General features: G+C 45.7%; 1 protein-coding gene across 2 annotated transcripts; it reads left to right on the top strand.

Annotated features, from left to right (window-relative positions):
* Nucleotides 1–53: 53 nt before the first annotated feature.
* Nucleotides 54–18,750, top strand: KIF3A (kinesin family member 3A). 2 transcript variants are annotated; one of them, XM_048960165.1, is made up of 19 exons: nt 54–154; nt 1,156–1,438; nt 2,752–2,896; nt 3,093–3,177; nt 3,673–3,778; nt 4,462–4,601; nt 5,427–5,624; nt 6,000–6,174; nt 7,270–7,371; nt 8,961–9,032; nt 10,812–10,820; nt 11,835–11,991; nt 12,803–12,983; nt 13,291–13,401; nt 14,095–14,220; nt 14,643–14,696; nt 14,837–14,905; nt 15,090–15,214; nt 15,699–18,750. In XM_048960165.1, exons 1-19 carry the CDS (start codon nt 149–151, stop codon nt 15,745–15,747), a joined length of 2,193 nt encoding a protein of 730 aa, XP_048816122.1. In that variant the 5' UTR covers nt 54–148; the 3' UTR covers nt 15,748–18,750. The 2 variants fall into 2 exon arrangements, with proteins under 2 accessions (XP_048816122.1, XP_048816121.1); XM_048960164.1 differs by lacking the exons at nt 8,961–9,032; nt 10,812–10,820 and having other exon boundaries at nt 55–154.
* The last annotated feature ends 3,820 nt before the right edge of the window (nt 18,751–22,570 follow it).

Raw genomic sequence — 22,570 nt, 5'->3', positions numbered from 1 at the left:
CGAGCCATTGGCTGCGCGGTCTCCGCAGCGAGCGGTGATTGGCCGAAGCCCTGGGCGTTGGGGGGCGGGCGCAGGCGCGGTGCTGTTATTGTTCCGCCGTGCGGCCCCGCGGCTCCTGCGACCGGCGGCGATTCACGGCCGCGCCGCCATGCCGGTGAGCAGCGCCGGGGCACGGGAACGTGGGGCGGGCTGGGAGCGGGATGGCGGCTGGGGACGCCGCGGGCCGCTTCTCGCACGCTTGATTTTTCACTGACGGGAACCGCGGCCCGTGGGGATCGGTGGGGCGGCGCGGACCCGGCGCGGAGCCTGGAGGTGACGGCGCGGCGATCCGTGCGGCTTCACTGCGGCATCTGTGCCGTCTTGGCGGGGGGGATGTGGGATGCGGGATGTGGGATGCGAGATCCCTCCCCACCCAGATGGGAGCAGCTCTGCGTCTGTCAGAGCCTCTGCTACAGGCCCTGCGGATGTGGAGGCGAGGAGCTCGGGGAGCGGTTTGTTCCTTGCTGACATCCGAGGGTTTACAAACGGCTGAGTGCGGATCCGTAGCATCGCTCAGCGGGCGGCACCTCGGGCTGCGGCCAGCGGCTTTTGGAGCTCCTCTGTCAGGAGAAGCGTTGTCAGCACTGTCAGTCAGTTCAGTGTCCAAATCTGCGTCTGTAACCGAGAGAGAAAGGCTGTGTGAAGTCCTGTGAGCCAACCTTTGAGTTTTCAGAGTCGTTCACCGTCAACAAACGCACTGAAGCTTGTGTGAATTCCCTTCAGCCAGTGCCCGCTGCTATCTGCTGATGTCATCGGTGTGGTTTGAGGCTGTTTCCTTGTGCTCCCTATTCGGACAACGAGCTCCGTGAATTTAAAGGAGAGGCACAAAAGCCTCTGCTTCCAGCAAGCTGTTTGCAGGCATGAAGTTGTTTGCTGAAGGATTTAACAGATGAATGAAATTCTCAGGTTTAACTCATTTGGTTTCCGCAGTTGCAAACAGAAGATTGCTTTGACGGAGTAAGTGCAGGGTATTCCCTTAGCTTTAATTATAAACCAGTTCTGGGCTAAGTGTGGCTTTTATGCTTCTGCTGAGAAGCGTGGGTCTACAGCTTAAGCACATGGGTTTATTACAGGAGTGCTGCAGCCTGTGAGTGTTTTGCCTTTTCATAATTGCAGATCAACAAGCCTGAGAAGCCGGACAGGCCAGAGAGCTGTGATAATGTCAAGGTGGTTGTTCGGTGCCGGCCCCTTAATGAGCGAGAGAAAACGACGGGGTACAAAATGGCAGTCAGTGTGGATGAGATGAGAGGAACCATCACAGTCCACAAAGCAGACTCGTCCAATGAACCTCCCAAGACATTCACATTTGACACTGTTTTTGGACCAGAGAGTAAGCAGCTGGATGTCTATAACCTAACTGCAAGACCTATTATTGACTCCGTCTTGGAAGGCTACAATGGTAAATTCCTGGTTTATTTCATCTATGTTCCATGTGCTGTTGGTGTCCCCGATGATCTAACAGGAAGCCTTCTTTCACGAGGGCCACATCTCTGTTGTTTCTATTCCGGCCTCTGACCTGCAGCAACCAGATGGTGCTCCTTACTGAGTACCACCGTGGTGGTGTGTGCTGAGGTTGCTAACAGTGGGAGACAGCAGTGAGCAAGTGAGGCTGGTGAGCTGTATGTTTTCATTCTCTGTCTTCTGTCTGCAAAGGAGATACGCTTTATTTCATTATCAGAATTCTCAGCGACTCTTGGCTATACAGTTTCAGTACCCCAGCAGCTGCCATGGTCCTGCAGTATCTAGGTATGCCTATTCTTCTTGTGCATATAAGTGCTGCATTTTCATCTCTAAAACTTGCTGTTACAAACTAAGATGACTAGTTACACTGTCAGCCCTGCCTGGCAGATAATTGGTTGCTTCCTGCAGCTGGGAAGAACATGTCCGTGGTTTGTGTGTGTTTGTTATGCATGCAAATACAACGTGTAGAAGAAAGAATACTGCAGTAAGGTAACAAATTACTGCTTTCTGTAACTGCTTTTGATCTGTGCTGTAAGCAGCAGATTAAGAAGGTTTTAAAGGTTTGCAAAATACCTAATAAGCTTTTGTGCTAACACACCCATCGTCAGCTGATTAAAATTCATTTCTTCCCAACAGTGATGCCAGTGACTTGACAATGAGCTTAATTTGAGTTGAGCTCATTTTGTGCTGGGACAAAATTAATTAACCTCTGTGTTTCTGGAATGTCTGGGCTGAGGTCTCAGTAAACTCTCTCATTGGTTTCCTTGGGGATGGTTATCTAGTCCAAACTGTGGCTGCATTTGCAGTTTCAGAACTGGACACTTGTACTGCGACCTGTGTTGTGGGAGCCTCATGTTTCTGCTGTGGCTTGAAGTGCTAGCAGTCGTTGGTTTTGTGGTTGGTATATAATGATCTTTTTCTAATTGGCAATGCTATTAATTAGTCTGATTTTAATTATTTGCGTGTGAGCCATAAGTCTACTGGTTCTCAACCCTTTAATTGCTCTATACAGCTCAAACAAGCTGACTACTTCTTAAATATTTTTCAGGCTGGATAAAGCAGTGGCTTGAACATTTTTGCTGTGGTTGTCCAGCATTTCTGTTTCTCATAGCATTGAGCAATGCGTACTGGAGAGGGTGAAAAGTTTCAAGTCCATAAAAATGTGTTTAGTGCTATCAGGCTGAGAACTGATGAGGTAAAACTACAGTTATACAACTGCATGACATTCATTAGTACGTTCTTGTTCTTCAGGCACTATTTTTGCATATGGGCAGACTGGAACAGGCAAGACTTTTACCATGGAAGGGGTCAGAGCAGTTCCTGAGCTTAGAGGCATTATTCCAAATTCCTTCGCCCATATATTTGGTCACATTGCCAAAGCAGAGGGGGATACAAGGTAAACACCTTCCTTTACTGCTCCTGTCTTTTGTTTGTCCATCTGGAGAAGAAGCCTGACCTCAGTAACAACTTAGGCCATTCTTGATGGGGTGGCAGGAATGTATTTATGTGTGGGTGCTTTTTCTTTGCATTCCGTGTCTCCTGGACTTTAACGAATATCTTGTTAAGAAAGCTTCCCAACTGTTTGCCTTCAGGTTTTTAGTTCGTGTGTCTTACCTGGAAATTTACAATGAAGAAGTGCGGGACCTGCTAGGAAAAGACCAGTCACAGAGGTTAGAGGTGAGCCTGCTCTTCTGAATCTGATGCTTGTTCCACCTCCTTGAGCAAGATTATTGTAAAGACCAGAGAGCATTTGAAGGGAGCTGGGAGGCTGGACTCCTCAGTGTGTGCAGTGTTTCCTTTGAGATACAGCAGCAGTTGGATATCACCATGATTTCTCTGAGTCTCTTCAATTTGCTCTGTTGTACAGTGAGAAAATGGCTCTCTGCTGAGTCAGTTTCATCCGTGCAGTTCTCTTGTAAAGGCCTCTTGGCAGTCATTCTAGGACTTAGTGAGATTTGAAATCTGAGATTTGAAATCTGTATTTGCCTCTAGGGAGGACCAGTGAAGTATTATCCTGCTTGAGTCTTGATTCCCTAGCTATCCTTTTGGAGTACTGCAGTGTTCTCTGTGCAAACTAGAATCTGGGGGAGTAAATCACTGTACTAATACAGTGCCACTGAGATTTGCTGTGTGGGCTCTAAGCATGCTCCCTCTAAACTGTTTTTCTCTTAGGTTAAAGAGAGACCTGATGTGGGAGTTTATATCAAAGACCTTTCAGCTTATGTCGTAAACAACGCAGATGATATGGACAGAATCATGACTCTGGGCCACAAGAACCGTACGTAGTCCCACAGTGGGCAGGCTGACAGCTCTGCCAGACAGAGGGAGGGTCTGATTTTGAGACTTTGAGATCCTGCTTCTAGACCTGATGCTGGTGCAGAGCAAAAGGGATGTTCCCTCCCTAATGCCTTTTGTGCAGGGACAGGTGAAGTAGGCTGTGCCTCAGTCAGCCAGGCAGGGGGAAGCAGTGAAGGCAGTCAGCATTGTCAGGGCTACGAGTGCTTGTCATGGTTCTTTCCTTCAGTTCTAATCTGGATGACCAAAGACTAGCTCTGTGTTGTGAATAGAAGGTTGTTGATGCTTTCTGGAAGACTTAATTAAGCTCTTTTATGAAGTAAAATTCTGAGTTACTGTTGCTGCTCATGTGGATTGCTTTGCTCTTATTTAAAAAAAAAGCAGCTTTTTGCATGGATCAGCTGCCAAAGTGATAGGCTAGTGACTTTTTTTTTAATAACTTTTAAAAAGAAACAAATGAGAGCTACTGCTGCTCTTGGATGGGACCTGTGGTCAGCTCAGACCTACTGAAGGCAGCAACACTTCTAGTCTAGGCTGTGCTACAACTTCAGTGTCCAGCACAGTTTGCTGAGCCTGGGCATCTTTTCCATCTTCTGAAAAAATGGGTTGTGTGTAGAGTTGGGAGTAAATCGAGTGTGATTCATTGATCTTTTTCTCAATTGAAAGGTTCTGTTGGTGCCACAAACATGAACGAGCACAGCTCTCGCTCGCACGCCATCTTCACCATCACCATCGAGTGCAGTGAGAAGGGAGTTGATGGGAACATGCACGTGCGCATGGGCAAACTGCACCTCGTGGATCTTGCTGTGAGTAGAACCAGCAGCTGCTGCCACAAACGTGGTGGGCATGGCTCCTCAGGACTGCTAAAGGCTTTGAAGCCTGGGATTCTGTCTGACAGTTGACTTGTAGGGAGTATTCGCTCAGTGCTTTAAATCAGATGTGTGCCAGAAAGAGCCTCTAGGGTATGTGGCCTTGTGCTGTATGAGGGCTCTGTTCTTCCTGTGAAGTAACTGTAAATAATACAGACTGCACTGGAAAGAGCATGCTGGATAGGGGATTGTGACCATGCAGTTCTTCACTAGTGCAAGTTCCCACCTTCTGTTGCTCACTTTGAACCAAAGTAGTTGTGTTGGTAAAAAGGCTTTGTAGCCCAGATTTTACACTGGAGTACTTTCACTTGGAGAACAGGCAAGGAAGGGAATGCTCAAAGCCCTGTGTGTTATCTGTTACTTTATTTACATGAGGTGTGTTTATGTCACACTCTGAAACTACCTGTAAAACAATTGCAGTGTCACTTCATTCCCTTGACTTTGGGTAGAAAAGACAGGAGCTGAGGTGCCTTGTAACTGCTGACTTGTTTCTAACAATATTTTCATTCACAGGGACAAAACTGTATTTTTCTTAGTTGTTACCTCCAGCAATTCAGAATTTGCTGGCACTGAAAGCTTCAGTTGGCACCTGTCACTTGTCTTGTCAATGATGTCTGAGGTACATAGCTAGGTCCTCTAGTAATGATGGAGGTGCTTTGTGAGTTGACCATTAGCGACGATTTAGGGGTAGCTATGCTATTTGGAGAGAGATCACGTGGCAGGTTTTATTGCAATTGCTTTTGCTTCCTTTTCCTTTTCCAGGGTTCTGAAAGACAAGCAAAAACCGGAGCAACGGGGCAGCGACTGAAGGAAGCTACTAAGATCAACCTCTCTCTTTCTACCCTGGGGAATGTCATTTCTGCACTGGTGGATGGCAAAAGCACTCACGTGCCCTACCGCAACTCCAAGCTTACACGACTCCTTCAGGATTCCCTGGGGGGCAACTCCAAAACCATGATGGTAAGCTCTGAGATGCTTTCATAAATTGCAGCTGTTGATCTGTTCATACAGGGATAGCATAGTGACTTTGCCATGAGAACAGCCTGCCATTTACCTGTTCTTTTCGGAGCATCGCAGTTGAAAAAACCTTTTGCATGCTTTTGGTGTCTCCTGTCTGCACAGGCAAGGATCTAAACAAGATTTAAATGCGCATGTGTAAGATGAAGTACAAGCTGTATTTAGGTAGACAAAAGCAACCTCGATGTAAAAGCAACAGGAAGGCTTGGGAAAGGATGGCAGTACCGTATTGTTGGAGCTAAGGCTGGGTTCCTGTGAGGTCATTTGTTCTGGACTCTGATTCTTTACGCTCCATTAACTTGTTCTTCCATGTATTAGTGTGCAAACATTGGTCCAGCAGACTACAATTACGATGAGACTATCAGCACTCTGAGATACGCAAACCGAGCCAAGAACATTAAGAACAAGGCCAGGATTAATGAAGACCCCAAGGATGCTTTGCTGCGTCAGTTTCAGAAAGAAATTGAAGAGCTTAAGAAAAAACTGGAAGAAGGTGAGATTCCCCTTCCACCTAGTATTTCTCTCCAGACTGATGCTCGTTCTGCTTCTATGAGAAGTCTTGACCGTTTGAAAGTGTCTCATGAATTCAGAAGCTGATTGCAAGTCATTGTTCTGGCCCTGATGACCCAGCAGGATGCTCCCAGCGCAGGGCCTGGCTTTGCTCGCTAGGTGGCACTTGGCACTAGCATAAGGTGGTGGATTCTGGACTGATTTTAGTGTGTGCTGAGAACCTGAGGGGTCTCTGGGTGTGATTGGATGTGGTGTAGGGATTTAAAGTGCGTGATAACAAAAGCTAAATGTTTTCTTTGCTTGAGGTGAGATCCAATTTGGACTAAAATGAAACGAATTTGTGTGGCTAGAACTGAGACTGACTATCAAATTAGTGCATAGAAGAAACAAGAAGCTTCTTTAAGCTTTGGAACTTTATGGGCTTGTGATAGTGATTAATCTACCAGCATTCAAGGATCTTTCCAGAAGGATTCTTCCTGAATAATGCCCTTGATATAACATCCATCTCCAAAGATGCTCACAGCACAGAAGAGCTCTAGCAGTAATTCCAGTAAGGCTTACTACTTGGAACTTCTACCATTAAGGAGAAGCAGGAAATAGCAATGCTTTCTTCAGGGCCTGGAATCTAGACATAGCTGTTTCGTCCCTAGTGTGCTACAGGTGACTTCTTAAAATTGTAGGTACTGAACTATAGAACAGATAGCGTTGTTCATTTGACCATTTTCTGCCTCTGATGGAAATGAAGGTATTGTGAATTTCTTCTAAGCAAACATAATGTAGCATTTCAAGGATACGAGGGTACTTACCATAGTGAGTGGTACTTACCATAGTGAGTGGTACTTACCATACGAGTGGTGCTTACCATGCACACTGACTTGGCAGCATTATATGGCATTATATAGCCTTAATTTTCCAAAGCTATTGCAAGCCATCTCCTCCAAAGTTATTGACTTCTGCAGCTACTCATAGGCTGATATCAGACACTGCTGACTTCAGATAAGTGCTGCTGTCACAATAACAAGTCAGTGTTATTGGAAGGCTCTAATGAAGCATCAAAAATCATACTTTCTGTTTCTAGGAGAAGAGATATCTGGTTCTGAGACAAGTTCTTCTGAAGAAGAAGATGAAGAGGATGATGGGGAGATTGGAGAAGATGGGGAGAAGCGGAAGAAACGGCGGGGTAAGGCAGCAGAGAATCCTGTCAGTGCCACCAATTTCCTTTTGCCCAGCAGCTTGTGTCAGGAACTGTAGAGCCAGGCAGGGAGAAGTGGAGTTGTAGGGCTGCCCTACTGCCGCTGCAATTATCATGCCTCCCTAGAAACACGGCTCTTTGGTGCCGTCTCTGTAGCCGACGGCTCCGCTCCTGTGTGGTATCTGCTTCCACTTGGGTAGCTGTGCTTGTGGTGACATCCTCTTCTGTGGTGGTTCCCTGGTTGCCGCAAGGTGGCTGCGTATGGCTTGTGACTCATGTTGTGGAACTTCCCCTCTCATTGAGATGGGAGGAGGAAGACAGCAAAAATCAGAGGTCGGCAGATGTATTCCTTTATAGCCATTCTCATGGCTTAGGTGGGGATTTTGGCTGTGGTGGAGGCAAAGGATTCATCTGTCCTGTGGATGTTCAATAACTGGCTTCATTCTGGCATCCTATTTTATGCTGATAGAGGAAAAACTTGACCTTTGGGGGTGTCTGTGTGCTAGCTGAAAAGCTAAATGGGAGCCACACATCCTTTATTTGGGGACACTCTGGAAATCCCATGGCAAAGTCTACTTTATCCTACACTGTGATAAACTAGCACGTAGTGTCTAAGCCCCAGAGGATGCTGCTGAGCCTAGAATTGCAGGTCACTGTACCATGGAGAACTGTAGGGAGCCTGCTGCATCCCCTGAGCCTTTGTTTATTCATGGGGAGTAGGGAAGTCAAGCCCAGTGTGTGCTTTAATTTCCAATTTGTCCAGTAAATGCTGGCATTTAAACTGACTTCCTGTCTTAAATCACTCACATCTCTTTAAACAGCATTCCTGCATTAAGTAGATTCCCCTTCATTCTGATGGCTGTCCAAGCAGAATCATAAATGACACCTTCCAAGCCTCGTGTTGGTTGTAACACACCATTTTACTTCATTTTTCCCCGTTGGTGCTTTCTAGAAGCAGGAGGATCAACAGATTGACCATTCTGTCCATCAAGGAATAATTTCTGCCCAAATCTGCCACAAGAGAAAGCTGTCTTTAAAAACTGCTTGAAAAGATCAGAGGGGAAATAGCTGTCGCTTAATGAGAGCAGCTTGTTTGGAAGTTAAGTTCCCTGAATAAGGCTGTGCTCAGCAGGAGCTTGCACAGTAACTGTCCCTGTGTAAGCTGATTCTCTCTTCTAGACTGGGAAGTGTACATTGCCATGTACGTAACACTGGGAAGGATCCTGGTCACTGAATCTTCTGTTACTGTAGATATCCACAGCCACCTTCACTGTGATCTGTTTTTCTGTGCTATTGCTTGAAATGGAAGCAGCCTTGGCATGAGATTTTAAGCTATAGGCTTGTTAAGATGGGTTTTAACTGAACTGTCTCTCTGAGCATGCCATTCTGTGCTGGGAAACGATGGCTTTGCAAGCTGAGTCTGGGGGGGATTCTAGCAAATGCTTCCTAATGAGAACTCTGTGCCTTTTAAAACTACTTTGCTGTCTCTTCTGGGTTTCTTTTCCTTAGAACTAACTTCCCATCTGCATGTTTCTTCCTCTCTGGGTTTTTCTGTGGGACTCATTTCTGTTTTCCAGGCAGTAGCAGCAGCAGTAGTTCAGACTCCACATGCTCTGTCATAGAGAAACCTCTGGATAAGTCCTTCACTAGTGAGTGGGAGCTCTTAAGTCCTTTAAGCTTTGGCCTTTCCGTGATCTGTGCATTTCATTTTGCAGTGCTGCACTTTTCCCTGCTATGTCTATTGGAAGATAAACCTGAACCTACAGTTTGGCTAAAGCATGCCTTTCCTTTGTTGCTTTCACGCTTGAAATGGTGGTTTGATGTGCACATTGTCAGCAAGACGGGGGAATGGCGAGCGGTTCAGTAGGCTTACTTAACAAGATTTAAAGACATTTGGGAAACTTAGCTTGGAAGCTTGCAATTCCTGTTTTAAACAATCCCTGTAAAATGTCAGGAAAAAGCGTGAGCAGCTTTCTTCTTGGAAGGTGTTACGTTATATTGGATGTTGCCTTCCTGAAACTAAGTTTGGACTGAGTGAATGAACAGTCAGCAGTTAAGCTACACTAGTTTTGTACTTAGAAGGAAAACTTCTTAACAGTTTGGTTTTATTTTGGCAGACCTTCAAAGAACAACCCAAAACCAGGGCAGTGGTTGCTGCTTTTTCTTCAGACTGCCTCATGAGGTTAAGTTTTTGGTTGCCACAGGAGGGCACAGTTGAGAAGAACAAAGGGTCTTGATTTCTAGCAGCGAGGAAAGTTTGGTCTGCTCCTGATCAGAGGAAGAAAGCTGTTCCTTTGAAAGACTTACAGTCAGGGTTTGCTTTTAATCACACAAACAAAAAAATCATATTTTGAACTTGTAGGAGCTTTACCAGTCGTTGTGGTTGTAGTGTTTAGCTGTAATCCACACTTCTGTGTGTGGGGAACCTGGGAAGTCCTGCTGTGTATACCTAACCTTTAGTTTACACCTAAATTAATGTTAGTAGCTGTGTTAGTATAAAGCATCAGCTCAGGGGAAGTGGTCACAGGTAAGAAGGCTCACAGCCTAAGTGTGACCTGTGGATAATGGTGATACACTTGGAAACCTGCTTGCTTCAAACTTGCTCCTTCGAAGCTTGCTCAAAACCTGAATATTTCTCTTTGGATGAGGACAGTTAACAGCAAACCACTGATGGATGGATCAGTCCATCTCTTTCAAGTCTGAAGATGTTGCAGAGGTTGCACTGAGCTTTTGTGGTTCGTCTGTGTGGTTTGGGATATTAACTGTCCTCACGTGTAGCCCTTCTGCATGTGGTGCCTTTCATCTTTTCCCTGTCCTGCTTTTTTTACTGCATTTGCTTCAATAACCAAACCTGGCTCTATACCTCTATGGAAGCATCAGTTACTGCCAATTAACCTACTAATATCTTATGTGCCATTGTCATTATCTTGCAAGAAAATTGGCTGGGTTTAACTTGGTTAAAACTTAAGTCTTCTGTATGCTAAGATTTTGCAGGTAATTTAAGAGAATTGGCTGCCTTCAGGAAGGGGAAAAAACGCTAGGTCTGTTAATGAAGAAGATACCTTCAATCTGTTTCTTAGGGCATGATCTTTGCGGCAGGCTCATAATGTTACGTTAAGTTCTGCATTGCATTGGATGGGCAGAGGAATGCAGGAGTGAGTGCAAACTATCCTGGACATGCAAAGGACGCTGCAGAAGCATTCTGTGCTTTAGCACAAAATGGTGATTCGTTAATATTCACTCTGATGGGGTTTCATTTCTTAGTGATTATTCCGTTTTCTACTCTAGAAACATGCATGTAAAATCAGTGCTTGTTCTGATGCTGATGAACTTTGTTCCAATGATCAAGCAATAATATATTTTATTTCCTCCGTTTTATGTGTACGCTGCCTCTCTGCGATGTGCTTTCTGCTTCCTCTTAATGCAAGATCAAGCAGGTTGGTGTCATTTTGATTTTTCACTAATAGATTTTTCAGCCCCTCAAAATACAATTGCACAGCTCCTTCAAGCTCCTCCCACTCAGTGTAGTTCACTGGTCTCCAAAACTGAGAACACACAGGGCTGTGTAACAGCATGTTAGAAACCTTTATCTGCTTCACCTCTTCATGTGATGATCTCTGTATAACACTTCTTGAAATAAAACTTCCAACTTGGGTTACCTGAAAACTAACTGGTGAGGGATTTTCTCTGCAGATCCAGAAATGAGTGTTAGGGATCTAGCTCCTGAATTTAGCAGATGGAAGCCAAGGTATTTTCTGCTGTAACGCTGAGGTCCTTACAGTGCTCTTGTGTGCATGCATGCTTACAGCTGCCAGTGTATCTTTGCCTCTGCTGGAGGTTATAAATGAATATAAACAAAAGTGAATGGCACGAAGACTGAAGGGAAATAAGCCTTTTAGTGAGCAACAACATTTTCAAGCGTGCTTTGACCATATGCATTACATCACTGTGAAAGTCTCTTAATACTAGACAGTTTCTATTAGTTTCTAGGCATCTGGATTCTGTGGGTAATTCCCTCATGTCCAGAGAAGAGCAAAACAAAGTGAAGGGTTTGTCATTTTGTAACGAGTAAAGGGGGATGTAAAACTTGTGGGAGACTTGTGGTTTTGGGGAGACCTGTATAGGCTGGGTTCCAATCTTCTTTTTTTCCTTCAGTTTGTCTAATCTGTGTAATTAAGGCATCCAGGATTCTGACTCAGGCTTCTCTTTAGGCAATGTTTCTTTTCCACAAGTATTCTTCATGTATTTTGTTGTAAGTACTGGAGGCAAATAAGCAAACATTAAAATGGGATTTGAAAGACTGAGATGTGCTCAGCTTGGAATCCATGAGTTCTGACATCGATAACTGCACTTAAACGTTGAATTAAATTTTAACTGGAGGGGAAGAAAAATGCTGTGATACAGAGACTGTATTATTTTTGTGAAATATTTTTTTCCCCACTCTTTGAAAGGGAAAAAGAAAGTTTCCCCTGATAAGATGGTAGAGATGCAAGCAAAGATTGAAGAGGAGAGAAAAGCTCTTGAAACTAAGCTTGATATGGAAGAAGAAGAAAGAAATAAAGCCAGAGCTGAACTGGAGAAGAGAGAAAAAGATTTGCTTAAAGCTCAGTGAGTGCCCTGCTCTGAGTAGTTTTTGTGGTGTTGTGGGTTTTTCCTCCCTTAATCTGCAAGTCAGATATCAATATGTGGAGATGCATGGTGAGATGCTAGTCGAGCTTTGTGTAAGCTGAACATCAGCTCTTGCTGTTATCAGAGTGAAAGAGGAGCTTCCTCTGTGCTTGCAGATTAGAGCAGGTAGCAAAAAGAAACTTCATTCTTCTACCACTCTTCTCTTAGCCTTATCTAGTTGAGATGGCCTAGAAACTTAAAACGAATCCTCCGAGCTCTGGAGGCCAGTGAAGAGTAGCAGAACTGCTGCACTGCTTGCTAGTGGGCAGTAGCTGTATAGCAAAGTGGGTTCCTTACAGCCCATGACCATGTTGTGGCCATGCTCAACAGCTGCTGGCGTTCCTGGCTTATCTCTCAGCTGCACTGTTGTGACCTCGTTTCGCTTGCTTCTGTTCCATTACAACCTGTTGCAGTCTGTCTGCATCCCAGCATCGCTGTGCTGGGCCCTTGGGGTGGGAGGGAGCACCCTGGGTATCCTGGTAACACCACTGGCGCCTGGCAGCCCCTGACAGAGGGAAACTGCAGCAGGAGAGACTCGTTTGCTGAGTTGGTTTTGTTTGCATGAAAGTGATGGGAGCTGGAGTTAAGGAAATCCCTGTGCACTGCCTCACCCCTACTTTAAAGCCTTTGCAGCTAGGCAAGTTTTTCAAGCCCTATAAGTGCTGTCTGGGATGTAAAAACTGAGCTGAACCTGGCTGCCTTGTGAGCACTTGAAGACAGGAAGTTCCCAACTTTACCTGTCTCTCTATAGACAAGAGCACCAGTCCCTGCTGGAGAAACTGTCTGCGCTGGAGAAGAAGGTGATTGTAGGAGGAGTGGACTTGTTGGCAAAAGCAGAAGAACAAGAGAAGCTTCTAGAAGAGTCAAATATGGAGCTGGAAGAACGAAGGAGGAGAGCAGAGCAGCTTCGCAAAGAACTCGAGGAGAAGGAGGTGGGTTGTGCTCCCAGCTATCTGGAAGTGGTAGGACGCTCCATTACTTGTCTTTGCCTCTTCAAGTGGGTGAAATACGACTCTACTCTGAAGCTCAGTAGAAATCAAGCATTTTAAAGGCATGTGTAACCAGTGCTCACCTGCAGGACAGTGTGATCACTGTGTCAGCCAGCCTGGCTAAGCGAGGTGTCTGTTTCCTTGGCAAATGCTTTGTTTTGTCCAAGTTACTTCCCTTCCTGTTCATATTGTTGCAAATATTTTCTTTGATTGTGCTAATGTGTGGATGTCTGTTAAATGTTGTGTACAGCAAGAACGCTTGGACATTGAGGAGAAGTACACCAGCCTCCAGGAAGAAGCACAGGGAAAAACAAAAAAACTGAAGAAAGTTTGGACCATGCTTATGGCTGCAAAATCAGAGGTCAGTGTTCTGAAGCATTCAGCTTGTGGTGGAGGAGCTGTAGGTGGAAAGAGCAAGCCATCAGCTTTGTCACTCTGGTTAGAGTGCTACAGTTTAGAAATGGCTGTGTGCTGCCTGCTTGGTTTTATGCATTGTAAAGAGCAAATTAAGCTTCGTGTCAGATCTGCATGGGGGTACATTGTAGAGCTTTTCCTCAAGGAAAACCATTGGTTATTTCTGAGCAAAGTAAAAGTTGTTTGGCAGTCCAATCTCCTGCTTTGCAGCTGCTCAAACCCACATCTCTTAGCTTGCTGCTCTTTGTGCATGTTGCTCTTATTCTCTCTCAGTCACATTCAATCAGTCACTTGGTTGGTATCCAGCCTTCCTGATTCATGAAAAGCACGTTTTTGTCTTCGGGAGCTGAGATTTTCCTTGGGATGTTGCCAGAGATGGAACTTGTTGGCACACTTTGCCTGCTGTTGGTATTTGAAATGACAGAAAGCCAATTTCATCTTTCCTGAGACCAAGAACTTAATGCTGTTTTTAACCATCTCTGAGCTAGAACGTTTAGGAGCGTTTATTCTTGAGAGACACATTCTAGTACTTCTAACTAGAGTTAGCTTTCATTTCCCAAAAACATACAGGCAGAAAACAATTCTTTTAAGTTGTTATTGTGTCATATTAGTTCTGACCTCTCATATGCTTTGTCCACAGATGGCAGATCTGCAACAAGAGCATCAGAGAGAGATTGAAGGCTTACTGGAGAACATTCGGCAGCTGAGCAGGGAACTTCGTCTTCAGATGCTTATCATAGACAACTTCATTCCTCAGGACTACCAGGTACAGATGGGGAGCCAAAGCCTTTGATGTGGTCATATACAGTATTCACTTAGCCCTCCAGCATTATTTAGTCCACCAACAAATGGAATGAGTTGGCTTCCAAAGGCAGTGACAGGCAACTTGACTGAGACTCATCTGTGAAGCTGTAGTACAAATGTGCATGTGTGGAAAGTCCTTACTGCTGTTGTGATTGCATCGACATAATGGTAAATCCATGCTTTGGTGGGAACTTCATTGTGCACAGCTGATGTTTTTCTGTAGCCTTCTGACTATAAAATAGGGGTTTTGAATGTGGTATGGCTGTCTGGATTAAAAATACCTTGGAGTGGTCAAGGCTGTCCTTAAGCAACTTGTCTAGGCTGTTGGGATGCATCTGGAGTGTAGGTTGTGCAACTCTAACAGTGACCTTATCTTCTGTCTAGGAAATGATTGAGAACTATGTTCACTGGAATGAAGACATTGGAGAATGGCAGCTGGTAAGCTAGCTTACATACCAGCTAATGTTAGCATAAGCTTTTGAGGGGTTTAACTGAGCCCAGAGATAAACTGATGGAGCTGTACAGTGCTCAGTAAAACTGATTACATTTCATTAATGGGCCTTTCTGTTTTTTTTAAGAAATGTGTTGCATATACAGGAAACAATATGAGGAAGCAGACTCCTGTCCTGGACAAGAAAGAAAAAGATGTGAGTAACTCTTAATGAGCTTTTATTGAACTGTGTAGGTTTAAGTTCTGCTTTCTGTGCATTCCCTTTGTATTCATGGGAAAACTGTTCAACTTAGTTTTCTTGTTTGAAGTCTTCCTGGTGTTCCAAAAGAGCAGCTGATCAACCTACTAAATAGTTCTGGTATTTTGTTGTTTTTCCTTAGCCCTTTGAGGTGGACCTTTCCCATGTTTACTTAGCTTACACTGAAGAAAGCTTGAGGCAATCTCTGATGAAGCTAGAGAGGCCGAGGACTTCAAAGGGAAGATCCAGGCCCAAGACTGGTCGAAGGTGAAGAACTTTGGAGTATCTGTATGTAATGGGGAGTTTTCCCAGGGAAAGGCTTAAGCTGGTGTCTGCAAACTTGAGACAAATGTTTGATGACTTACAGCTAAGAGAAAATGCTAAAATTCTGCATGATAGAAGGGTTACTGATGTCAAGCGTAGTAGAACCAGGCTGAAATCTTTCACTGTGGTAAAATATTGTCCAGAAAGTTTTGTCTGGGGGGGGGGGTTTGATTTCCTGCTTTCACATTCCCCTCTTCTGGCTGCTTGTTTTTATTTCACTGATTGCTGGTTCGACACGCTGACAGCACGTGTGTTTTATTGCTGGAAAGTTGGGGAAGATTTCAGCATGGCTGTTCTGCTGCTTTGTGACAAGGTCGATGATGTGTAGTTCTGACCTGAGAAGTGGCTGCTCCCTGCCTTTCCTGGACAATATAATGATGTGTGTGGTATTATTGTTTTTTTCTTTTCCTTTCTGCTCTCCAAACAGAAAACGTTCTGCAAAGCCAGGCGCTGTCATTGACTCCCTGCTGCAGTAGGTGTGACGTGTTCAGAATTGCCGTAAAAAGCAGTGAGTGGGAAAGGTTTGGCCAGAATATGGAAGTTGAGATGGCACAGTTTGAAGTGGCTGTAGAATCCATGCCTTGCTGGGATGGAGCTCTAATTAAAAAAAATATATGTATTTTTCCTTAGTTGCCTGTATACTGTATGTTATATTAACATAATATTAAACTGGTATATTTTATGGTTGTGGAATTCCATGTGTTAAACAATGTGTTGTGCAGGGAACTATTGTTGGTAATCCTTGAAATGTAGAGGAAATGAGGACTCTAGGTGTGTTCAAGTACTAGTCATAATAGCTCCAAATGGTCGATGGAATCCTAAAACTTAATGCTGGTAAATCTGTGTCCTGCTTTGCACATCACTGGCAGCTTTCACTGTTGTCTTCTGTTGCACTGATCCGTTTGAATGTGGTTGCTGCAAACCTTTGAGTTAAGAGCATTGAGCCTTTTTATTTCAATATTTCACTGTAGTTATTAAGCTGATCATGTTGTGTATTTGAGACACAACTGTCTTCATCTGCAGTCTTGCTGTACAAAAAGTAGTTGGGTAGAAGAATACTTAGAGCTACATTAGCCTGAGGTTTGTGGGAAGGGACCATGCTCTGTTTAAGTGCAACACTAGTAGCCTAATGCTTTGATTTTTGTCTATTTGTGTGATCTGCTGGCAACGTGGAGAGTGAGGGCTGATGCACAGATAAGAGAGCTGTTTTCCTCCTCTGAAGGCTGCACTGCTGCATTGCTTTGGCTGCTTTTCATGCTTCTGAGCTGGAAGTGATTTTAATTGGTGTGAATTGTTTTGTCGTGATCTGGACAGCAGAGATTATTTGAGGGGAAGGCTTTAACACCAGGGGGACTGAACACTATGGCTCCATTTGTCTCACCCCTGGCCGCAGCTGAGGATGAATTTCTCCTGTCTTAGGATAGGTGTGAATTTCCCAGTTGTCCCAGTGCTGCAACATCCCCTGAAATAGCTGATGCTGTTCGTGTCTGTGTGCACCATCTCCTCTTTCTGACTGCTTTGAGGGGAAAGAAATCTGGTCTCTGCTGATAACCATTTATGGTGGCTGCTCTTTTTCTTTGCTTTTTGTGCTGCTAACAGACACTGAACCTCTCAATGCATTGCTTTTGTGTCACAGAAATGAATCTGCTTTGAGCTGTGTGCTGCATCAACTCCTGCTGGAGCGCAGCAGTTGCAGGTACCTTAGCAGTTCCTGTATCAGTGTGGTGTTAATTAGGTGTGATTTTCATTTAATCTCCGTGTTTCCTAGAGTTACAAAAAAAAGCTGTGACTAATAACACAAACTGAATACTTGAGCTTGGTATAAGGAGCAAGACAACTCCTTGGTGTCTCATGCCTCATTGTAGCCATGTCTGCAATTACCAGAACATTCCTGTGAAGTGCTGACTGCACTTGGAGCACATTGCCCTTTCTCATGGTCACGGTGTTGAGCTGGATGCACCTCACCAGTCTGTAGCAGCTCCAGCTGTGAGTTACCATGGGTCTTGCAGGGGCACCTGTTGATCTGGAGCTGCATTCAGTGCAATACAAAAAGAGCTCTCAGCTTCCCCTGTGCTTTTTCTGAAGTGTTTCTTCAGATTGTGCTGGGGGAGGAGAACCTGGTCGTCATCTTGGGGGAGAGGTGAGCAGGCCTGGCTTTGTCACCCAAATGCATCAAAGCTACGACTGCAAACACTGGCAGTTCTTTCTGGTCCAGCATTTGGGAAGAGGTGAGGAGTCAGGATTTTTGTCTGATCTAAACTAGTCAGATTTCTTCTCGAGGAGTTCACCTTGTTTTGAATGTGCTTCAGCTAAGAATATCGTGTTGAATTTGACAGCTAAGACAGACTGAAAATATCTCAAATGCCAGTTTAGAAACAGGCAGGGATGTTCTGGACTGAGCAGAGAACAAGGGCAAACTTTATTTCCTCTTGTTTAATGTTTTGCTGTGCTTTACTCTGTTGAATAATCGGTTCTTAAGGGTGTTTCTCCTGAACTGTACTTCAATTCTCTGAATTCTTCACTCAGCAGATCATCAGCAAATGAAAACTGGGACTGTGCATCCTGACTCTGCATTTACAGCACGTAAAATCTAACTAGGAAGGGTTGAATTCCTGTTATTTCTGCTGAAAACAAAAGTGCTCTGCATGTTGTAAAGACCCATGAGGCAGAGAAAAACTTCAAGTAAATAATGGCACCGCTTTGTAATTAGATGGGAGGAACTGGTTGTGATTTCCTGGTACAGGGGCTTGTTTTGGAGAACAAATTCTCTGCTCTTACCAGAGGACTTTGTTTTGATGTAGAACAGTCTTCATGATGATCTGTCAGCTTGGCTTACATTTTCACTGTGCTGTTTTGCTTAAGTTTTGGAAACTTCCTTTCAAAACAGAGCCCTGCTTGCAGGTTTGCTGTATGGGCCCTCGCTGCAGCTCTGGACAGTCTGCAATAATGTCAAATGTCCCTTTGCCATGTCTTAAAGGAGAAGGACTTAAGTTTGTGTGTGTTTTTGATGGCTCAGTTGATGGAGCCATCTTCATCCCAGGCCCATCCATGCCACTTAACTCTAGCATGCATATAAAGTCTATTCATTCCTTGCATCTCGTCACCAAAGCTTCCCCTCGTTCCAGCAAATTGCAGAGAGTTTCTCTGGCTGTGTTGTTTAATGCTGTGTAAATGAATCATTTCAGAATTAACTTGTTATGGAACCTTTCTTCAGGTTCAAGGGAAGTGAAAATGGTCCTTAGTGCCTTTCAGTAACTAACTCAGTCTGCACACCCAGCTCTCACCTTTCTCAGCAGTTCTGCTTAGCTGGTTCTGTACAGAAGAAAAACTGCTTATCTGTTTGTATAACGTGTCTGGCTATTTATTTGTTTTCCAACTGTTTATTTTAATATCCTTTGTTGTATGGTTAAATTTTATTCCCTACGCTGTACATATCAGTATTGTGTTCCTGGAGCATGAAATAAAATGGTTGATTCCTAGTTCTCCCTCTCTACCTGTTTTTCAAAGAACTTCATCCATCCAGCCTCTTTGTAAATCCTTTGAGAGGCAGAAGTGACGCCAGGAGGGGCAGCTGGAGCAGTCTGCAGAGCTGTAGGTGGGTTTGGGGTGATGCTGCTGCAATGGTCTCTCATGAGAGCTGCAGGCAGGGCAGCATTAGAGTGGGTTCAGCAAGACTGCAGAAAAGAGGAGGACTGGGAGATGCGCCCCATGGAGCAGCACCACTGCTGGGAGGGTCCTGAGCTGCCCTGGGAGCAGGAGAATCTGAGCAGGAGCCACTGCACTGAACCACAGGCAGTGCTGTGTGTGGCCCTGCCTTGTGTGCGTGCACTGAACAGCTGCTACTGATGAGCAGAAGGCTTCTCACCCTGACCCTTTTCCTTGAGCTGCAGTGCAGGCCTGGTGCCCCCTGCACAGCATGAAGTCGTTACCTGCAGTGATGTTTCCTTTGCCTTGCATTTCTTCTGGACGATGTCTCAGCCTGCGCACGCAGCAGGTAACAGGTTTTCTGTGGTCTGCTAACTCTGCAGCTTCCCTGAGTATTCTGACTCAGTTGATGCACAAACCCAACCCTTCAGTCCTGGGACTTTCCAAGGCCCTCTCCTACACCATGCCAAAATTGCAGACTGATAGACCTGTGAGGCTGCCCCCTGCTATTGGGGAAAGCCTGACCACTACCCCAGCTTTGAGTTGTCCCTTCCATGGCTTGCTTTTGCTATATTCTTGCCCTATTCTTTCAGCTGCAGCCTCTTTACTCTTGGGCCACCAAGGGCTCTGCCAGAGCATAAAATGAGGGGGGAGTCAAATATATCAAACAAACACTAAGCAAGGGACTTGCTCAACCCCATACTCATTTTACAGCCCTCCCATCTCTCTAGCTTTAGCCACATGGTTCTGTGAAGTGTGGGCACTGCTTGGAGCCTGGCTTCTCTTGGGCTGTTTCTAAGCAAAGATTCACTCCTTGCAGGTCCACTTCCATTAGTACCAGTGCAGTCTGAACCCTATTCACCACCCCAGCACAGTTTCCTATCAACTTACACTGCAAATCTGCTCCCATCTTTCCTCTAGAAACAGTCAGCAAATTTACTCAAAAAAAAATATATATTTATTTAAAGAATCATTATAAATAATCTTTGGAAATACAGCATCAAATATAATAATTAAAAAGAAAACAATAAATTCTCTTTTACAAGTCGTTGGAGGAATCCATGTAGGTCCCTGAGGAACTTCTCCATTGCAGTAGTGTTGCCTGCTGCTATGGGACACGGTGCCTGCAATGGAAAACAGACTGTGAAGGTGTTGGCCCAGTGCCCTGGTTTTCCTACACAGACTTGGCTGAGAGGAGAACTGGGCAGCGCATGGCTGCAAAGTGCTGAGCAACGTGCCCAGAGTGTGTGTGTGTCAAATAAATGGAGCTGTTGGTGAGCAGCAGAACCCCAGGGTGCAGCAGAGCATCCACCTGCATGCGGTGCCATGGGCTGAGGGCAGTGAGCTGCCCTGGGGACAGGCAGAGCCTTACCTTGAGGGTGCTGCTGGCATTCAGGAGCTGACGCATGTTGAGGAAGAGGCCCTGCAGGTTCTTGTGGCAGTGCTGGCTCTCCCAGATAATTGTGGAAGCTTCACACAAGAGCTCAGTTCTGCTCTTCATCTGCAAGAAAACGCACGTGGCTGTTTAAGAGACTGCTCTGTTCAGCTTTTCAGTGGGTTAGAACAGCACAAAGAATGCATTTCTAGTCTAAAGGGAAGGTGGCTCAGCCTCCCCCCCTCCTCTGACCCCAGGCGCAGCTCAGCCACATCAGCTCTGGGCCTGGGCTTCATGCAGCTCTGCAAATCCTCAGCCCTGATGAGGAGAGAAGAAAAGCATCCACAGTGGTGAGGAAATCATTCGGTTGCTTTCCTGGTAGAATGCTGCCTTCCTGATGCTGCCTGTGTTGGGAAATGCAGTGGGTAGGTGGGAGCTGCTGCTGCTCCTGTTTCTTCAGCTTGCACCTCAAATGCCTCCAATAAGCAGCCGGCCCAAGTCTGCAGCTGCCTGACACTTGCCCAAACCCTGCTCCCTTCTCCCTCTGCCCAGGGACCCAGCTCTGCTCCTTGCTTTGTGCCTGCAGGGGGCCCTTTCTGTGAAAACAGGAACTCTGGGGCTGGGCTCTCGCCTTAGGCAGCAATTCTGAGAGCAGAAAGAGGCTTTATTATCTGCCATCGAATCTTCTGCTAACTGAAGAGCCTTCCTCCAGATAAAGGGCTAAAGAAGGATAGCACACCTAATGATGCCTGAGGCACAGCACCATCAGTGAGTGTGGGTGTCTGAGAGTGACACTGGGCTCCAAGGCAAAGGAAGAAGTTCCTCTCTTCCTTTCTGAAAACCCTGCACAAACGAGTTCTGTGCTGCTGAAGCACACGCTCAGCACTGTGCTCCCTGTGGCCCTTTTGGCTGTAGAAGAACCCAAGTGGTAATGGTACCCCACAGCACTGGCAGGCTCCTCATCCCATGCAGCTCCCACTGCAGACTCCATCCTGCTCTCCCAGCACCTCCCGCAGCCCCCTCTACCAGCTCTTGATCTGGCTTTCCTCTTACCTTACTGTCTTCAAAGATATCTGTCACGTTCATCTTGCCACAGGAAGCCTTGAGAGAAAGAGAAGAGAGGAACAATTCAGGGAGATTGATAACAGCATGAACAACACCTGCAGTCCGTGCGTCTGTCTGCATCTGCATGGAGATCTCAGTGCAGCTCAGCCCCCCTGGCCCAGTGCTGTGCTCCGTACCTCTTTCTGCATGTCCTTCACTATGCGGATGCTCTCCCTCAGCAGCACTGCTGACTGTGAGCGCAGTGTGCACACAGCCCCGGGGCCGGCCAGCAGCACCAGCAGTGCCAGCAGGGTGGGCAGCGAGGAGCTCATGGCCTCTATGGCACACCTGTCTGTGCTTTTCTGGGTGAAACATCTCAATTTATGGCTTTAAAATTGCTGAAACGGAGGGAAAAATTGATTTATTTTTTTTTTCCCTTATCTGCACTTTCCAAAGTTGCTCATATCCATTTAGGAGAACAGGTCTTTTTTGTAGAAGTCAAGATTTTCTTCTGATCTCGCATTACGTTTCAACGTAGGAAATTTCCACCGTTCAGATAACGCTGGTAGGAGGCAGATGGTGCAAAAAGAAAAGTCCGTGCAGCTTTTTGCTTCTTCATTTCTCCGTATCCCAGGACTTTCTCTCCCCATGGGGTTCGGGCGCCGTGAGCCGCACTGAGGACCGCAGATGCGACCGCGTGCAGATAACAGAGCAAAGCTGCTTTTTTTTCCTCTAAATATCCTGTGAGTGCTTCCATCGCTCGCCTCTCCCGTCATTTGACTATCTCCAAATCATGCAAAGCACCCTTGATGTGCACACAGTTTGGTCTAGGTCGTTATCTCCACCTGCACAGGGAGAAACAGAAAGCACTGGGTCAGCACAGGGCACCGGGACCTCCTGACCTGCAGGGAGCTGAGAGACACTGAGGAGTGACAGAGCTGAGAGACATAGAATCACAGCTTGGTTTGGGAAGGACCTCTAAAGGCAACCTGTGAGTGACTTTTAGTCGCTCCACAGCGAGCATCCCCAGCTCTGCCAGTGCTCAGAGCCCCCCAGCCTGACCTGTGCTGTCTGCAAGATGGGCAGCACTGCTTCTCTGGCCAGCCAGCGCCTCACCACCTTTACATAAACAACTTCTTCCTTGTAGCCAATCTAGATCTCCCCTCTTTGATTAGAGAGAATTTCCTCTTGCCCTGTCCCAACAGACCCTAAAGAGTCTGTCCCCTCCTTTCCCC

This window comes from Lagopus muta, chromosome 14 (genome assembly GCF_023343835.1).
Source record: "Lagopus muta isolate bLagMut1 chromosome 14, bLagMut1 primary, whole genome shotgun sequence".
Lineage (NCBI taxonomy): Eukaryota > Metazoa > Chordata > Aves > Galliformes > Phasianidae > Lagopus > Lagopus muta.
Note: the sequence above shows the minus strand (reverse complement) of the source record. Positions and strands in the feature narration are given on the sequence as shown.